The 6,000-nt window shown below is 38.1% G+C and overlaps 1 protein-coding gene across 4 annotated transcripts in view; it reads right to left on the bottom strand.

Annotated features, from left to right (window-relative positions):
* The window catches only part of LOC124051598 (3'-5' RNA helicase YTHDC2), a 35,294-nt gene continuing 29,294 nt past the window's right edge, over window positions 1-6,000 (bottom strand). For 2 of the 4 annotated variants that reach the window (XM_046375125.1, XM_046375127.1), the window contains exons 28-31: window positions 5,761-5,935; window positions 2,369-2,575; window positions 2,033-2,215; window positions 1-818 (exon numbers count right to left, since the gene is read on the bottom strand). In XM_046375125.1, coding sequence (XP_046231081.1) covers window positions 747-818; window positions 2,033-2,215; window positions 2,369-2,575; window positions 5,761-5,935 — 637 coding nt within the window. In that variant the 3' untranslated portion in view covers window positions 1-746. Of the gene's footprint in view, window positions 819-2,032; window positions 2,216-2,368; window positions 2,576-2,979; window positions 3,768-5,760; window positions 5,936-6,000 lie in introns of those variants that run through there. The other 2 variants (XM_046375126.1, XM_046375128.1) reach the window with 2 other exon arrangements.

The raw sequence follows: 6,000 nt of genomic DNA, 5'->3' as shown, positions 1-6,000 counted from the left end.
TGAAAGAGGAAGTGATTCTTTATTTTTGTCATTCCATTAAAAGAATCTTGTGGATGCCTTAACAGTCAGGTTCACCCCTCTTCATACAGCAACAAAAATGAAATTTAAATTGAAAGTTTCATGTGCTAACAAAGTATATAAGAAAAGAAAAAGCTAACAAATATTTGCATCTCATAAATCGTCCCTGATGATGCACAGTAGAGCCTGAGGCACTACATATAGAACGTTTATTTTATTATTTTATTTAACAGTTCTAAGAAAGCCACTCTCAGAGTTCAGTGCAAAGAAACATTGTTTCTGTGCTGTCAATAGTGTGTACATATCAGTCTGTCAAAACATCAGCATGAAAACTAACTGGACATCACTACGGCAGACTGTATGAACTACAATAACCTCTTTATTTTTCAAACCAAACATTAGTGATACAAACATGTTACATCCATCCTAAATGATGTCATACTTTTGAAAGACTTGTTTAGTTATTTTAACAAACTGCTTGATAAGAACACACCATTGTACAAGGAATACAAGGAATAAAAACAGAATGGGAGCATGCTTATTAAATAAACGAAAACAGATAAACCGGAGATGAACTTCTGCTCGCCGATGCCCTGCCATCTTGCCTTTTCTTAAATATCCTCTAACTGATACACAATTGCTATACAATATATGCATGTAATCACATTTGGTTGAGGAAGAGCAAAACTTAGTGACTGTAGTGCTTGGAGGTGATCTGCTGCTAACTCTTACTGAACTTGATTTCCAGATTTTTTCTCCCACAGTAATAGCAGCTGGCTGCCTGCCTGTGGCTCCAACTCCTATAAGACACAAAAAAAAGAGATGGCAAAAGTTTAAAATGTGCTAACCACACGGATTAACATGAAAACAACTGAAAGTGTTTTACAAGTAGCTACAATTGATCAATTTAATTATTTAGGTAAGTTCTCAAACAAAATGGCAAATGTGAAAATTTGTTGCTTTCCCCCGTTTTATCTCATTTGAAATTAAATATCTTAATCAATCAAAACATTGCCTTGGATTCTGGTAAACTGACAGACATTTTCCTCTATTTTCAGCTCTTTAAATAATCACCAAAAATTTCTGATCAATCACTTTAATCAACCATTACCAAATTTTAGGCTTTTTTCAGAACAGAAATTGAACTTGAAGACATGAACATAAAATGGACATGACGTTTCTTTTGTAACTTTATATCAGTAAGAATTATGGACAATGAGCCACAGCTGGATGTTTTGATTTTTTCAAAATAAATAACACAGCTGTTTTTTTTGTTTTGACTGCTGTACCAAAAATCTGCCAATTGTGACCCTAAAACCAAGGTACATACCAAATTGTACAATTTGACCCCCAGTACATAGTATGATACAGTTCTTTATAAGGAGCAGATCCCGGGCTTGAGCAGATAGTGAATGGCATCAAGAGTAGATAGATATCAGATTCTACACTCCTTTTCAATTCAAATTTATTTATATAGCACCTTATACAATCAAAATTGTCTCTAGGTGCTTTATAGAAACCCAGAGCCTGAACCCCCCTGAGCAAGCAGACAGTGGCAAGGAAAACCTTTTAACAGGAAAAAACCTTGAGCAGGACCTGGCAATGGGTCCTACAATGCAGGGTTACTTGTTTGCTTGCTTACTCAGAGACTATAGTTTCCAAGCTCCTCCTCAGCGGAACCATCTCTGGTTTTGGTCCGGGTCCTGGTTTAAGAGAACTTTCCTTTCAGACAGAACTTTATAGTTAGGCCTGGCCTAGCTACCCCCTAATTATGAATCTATAGGCTAAGACAAGAGCCGACATGTTAGACTTGCTAGGGAAAGTTAGTAATCATATACTTAAGCAATGTATTGATATTTCTTGTGAGTGCATTTTAGTTAATATTTACTGTAATTATTTTAGTCATCAATCGATGGCTCTGTTTGCAGGATGGCAATGGAACGATTCAAACAATTCTGTCAGAATGTAATTGCTTGTATCGTGACACAGACTGTGTCACGATACATCCTCTTACCTGTCCATCCCTGCTGATTTGGACTTTCTTGTTGTCATTCCATGGGTTGAGAATGTGTTGGGTGCAATGGAAGGGAAGACTCTCCTTGTGGATCCACTCCACACTGAAAACCCCTCCTAGTCCTATGAAGTCCCAGTCCTGGCAGCTCTCCTGACTGATGACTGATGCCATATGAGCATAGCCCTGTTGAAAAAGACAAAATCAGTTTCCTCATTATTTATTACTTATAATTTAGATTGTGCATTTACAGTGAGATCAATATTTTGGCTCATATACTCTGAATTATTATTACATACTGCACAGTGCAAGTTTTCTACTTTGTTTTTCCATTGTTACCTGGAAGTGTCCAGAGCCCTGAACAGAGAAGATGAGGATGATGAGGTTATTCTCCAGGAAGGCCTTGGTGAGTTTGGTCTCATTGCTTGGAGTGGTGGACCAGATACCTTTCTGCTGAGATATTTCTATGTTCCTGATGTTGCTGCTCTTCATGATGAAGTACCGCACTGATGAAATGATCAACTGAGACAATGGTTTTGAGACCTGCTGAAAACAAGGTGATAAAAATATCAAAAATACAAAAATATCTTTTATTGAATTTTAACCTAGTTAATCTGACAACACAGAAACTAATAAAATTAAATATGTTAATCAAAAACACTGAAGGGTGCACCTCCTGGCCAAAAGACCTATCTCAAGTGTTATATGAATAGATATAGTGGCTCAACCAAAGCTACATTTTGCTTTTTTTTTTACCTTATCTTTGTGAAGTTATCATACAGCATGGGCTGGACATTAGCATTATACAATAATGCTAATTTATACATAAAATATATATATATATATACATACATATAATTTATTATACAATAGTCAATAACTTAAACACAAAGGAGAATCATGTAGTTAGTTTGCTACTCGAGACATAACTACGCCATCGCTGGAACTTGCTTGCATATCACCTCCTGAACCATGCAGTGAACTGCACAATCTCCTGCTACGTACTGCATTAAGGGGAAAGCTGCTGTATTTACAGTTGTGTTCAAAATAGCAGTGTGTTTGAAAAAAGTGAGTAAAGCTCAAAATCCTTACAACAGCTTTTATTTCCATACAATCAAATGCATTGGGAACACTGCACATTCTATTCCAAATCAAATCAAAAATGTATCGAATTTGTTATGCATTTACACAAAGTGAAGAAAAAGAAATATAAGGCTGTTTAAAAAAAAGGCAGTAATGGCATAAACTGAAATATGCTTGAAGATCCTGTGAATCACTGAACTTAGATTTAGTTGTAGAACCACCGTTTCTGAGAACTGCTTCACATGTGTGTTGCATGGAGTCAACCGACTTCTAGCACCTGTGAAAAGGTATTACAGGACAAGATGACTGAATTTGCCTCAGAAACAGCATTTTTGATGTCATCCTACAAGTCTTATATTGGATTAAGGTCCGGGGATTGGGCTGGCCAATCCATAGCGTTAATCTTGTTGGTCCAAAACCAAGATTCTGCTCGCTTACTGGCGTGTTTGGGGTCGTTGTCTTGTTGAAACACTCATTTCAAAGGCATTTCCTCTTCGGCATAAGGCAACATGACCTCTTCAAGTATTTTGATGTATTCAAACTGATCCATGATCTCTGCTATCCGATAAATAGGCCACCATGCTTCACCATCTTCACAGTGTACTGCGGAGTGAGTTCAGTGTTTGGGGGTCATTTGACGAACTGTTTGCAGCCCCTACACCCAAAAACAACAATCGTGCTTTCATCAGTCATCGCTATATAAATAAACTGAATTGAAATTAAATTGAATCAGTCCACAAAATGTTGCGCCATTTCTTTAGGCCAGTCAGTGTTTGGCAAACTGTAACCTCCTCAGCATATGTCCCTTTTGCAACAATGGGAGGGGCAGGGGCTTCTTGCTGATAGGTAGGCTTCACATAGGCGACTTCCAATTGTTACAGTACTCACAGGTAACTTTAGACCTTCTTTGATCTCCCTGGAGCTGATCGGTGACTGAGTCTTTACCATTTCGGCTATTCTTTGATACATTTGAATGGCATTTTCTTCCACGTCTTTCTGGTTTTGGTTGCATTTGGTAAAGCATTTGAGATTATTTTAGCTGCGCAGCCTATCATTTTCTGCACTTCTTTAAGTTTTCCCCTCTCCAATCAACTTTTTAATCAAAATATTCTGTTCCTCTGAACAATGTCTGGAACGACCCACTTCACTCAGATTTCAGAGAGAAATACGCTATAACCAGCATGTACAACATTTGCTGCCTTCTTCCTTAAAGAAGGGCCACCTGTTCGACACCTGTTTTTTCACAGAATGAATGACCTCACTAACTGAACTCCACACTGCTATTATTTTGAACACGGCCCTTTCAATTAATGATTCAGTTACACAGAATCAGCAGCATGCATGTCATGACTGTTGGGGTTTTCTATTACTCTACTACACCTACCAGTAAAATTATACAGAAATATAACTTCTACCAAAAACAGTGACTGATCTGGTTAGTGTGGTTGGACTGCTATTATTATGAACACAACTGTATATACTGTAGTTATACAGAATACTGTTTCATCATGTTCACCTTCAACTGTAGGAGTTGTTTTAAGCTACTGCTGGTAAAAAGCTGACACTTCCGGATTTTGCTGCTTCACAATAAAAGCCACAATAAAGATAAAATAATGGAGGACTTTAATTGTGAAGAATTTTTCAGAAATCAAATGTGTTCTTCAATACCGCAGGGAAAAGAGTGTAAGCAGAAACAGTCACAGTGAGATTTTAGATGAAGAGCTGTAGACAACAGGCTTTCACTAACAAGTAAACATCTTTTTTTTATCTAATGTGATGGAAAAATATTTATACAACCAAAATATCAAGAAAAAACGTGTTCCATCATGTGTATCCATCCTTTTACATCCGATCTTTTGATCAATGCTCACAACCATGATCGGCCTGTTGCTTTTAAACACTGTCGATTCAAGACAAGTTTGGACAGTTTGGATGGTGATCAATATAAAAGCCAATCAGAAAAGCTGACAAACACGTGAGACAGTTTATCTATGTGCCTGTAAAACACAATAGCAGACTGCAGGGTTGATGCCTGGAAAATATGTTGCACTGATTAAATGAAAAGGGCACTGCAAATTAGTTTGGAAATTGACAGGAGGAGCTAGTTAGTTTATCAATGTTAGCAGCAAGCGTGCAGCAGAGTCCTGCTGTGTGTTTCGCTATGGGAGCTGACAGTTAACAGACCTAACTGCTGACAGCAGAGCTAAACACACAGCAGGAATGATAGTTTCTGTTCAGGGGAAGCGTTAAACGGTAAAGTGCACTTTAATGTGAGAACACAGTAAGTTTACGGTAAATTAAAGTTCTCCAGAGGGTGCTGTGTGATAAATATCCTCAAGAGATGTCACTCGAGTTAGCATCCATCGGAGATTGAAAATGAAGATGAAGAGATCTCTGCTTGTGGCTAGATGCTCCGTTCTACATTAGCCTCTATTAGCATAAAACACACAATCTCTGACCAAACTGTCAGCAGCCTTTGACAAGGAAGGAAAATGTATGGAATAAAGAATATCTGTAATTCCCCAGCATGGGTTTCCACCTTTTTGTTTGGCATTTTCTGATGATGTCACCCAAGCGCCATGTCAAATCAATGGAACACGCTTTAAAAGATGCTAAATGATCAATAATGCTTAGCAGACAGTGAATACCTTTACTGAGGTGGAGGTAGAGGAACTACCAGAGAGACTGTCCAAAGTCATAGAGCAGGATGAACTACTGGAGCAGTGAGGGTCATCAGAGAGCTGATTTACAGGCAGCGAGGCCTCATCTCTGCTGTGAGCTTTCACCTGAATCCGACTTGAGGCTGCTGGCATCTTACAAGACCTGAGGAGAGGTGGTGAAATGGTAGTATATAGTGTACAATAGCATGAGTGTGAAAGTCAACTGAA

The sequence above is a fragment of the Scatophagus argus genome, chromosome 20, assembly GCF_020382885.2.
Source record: "Scatophagus argus isolate fScaArg1 chromosome 20, fScaArg1.pri, whole genome shotgun sequence".
Classification (NCBI taxonomy): Eukaryota; Metazoa; Chordata; class Actinopteri; family Scatophagidae; genus Scatophagus; species Scatophagus argus.
The sequence above is the reverse complement of the archived record's forward strand: the minus strand, read 5'-3'. Positions and strand labels throughout refer to the sequence as shown.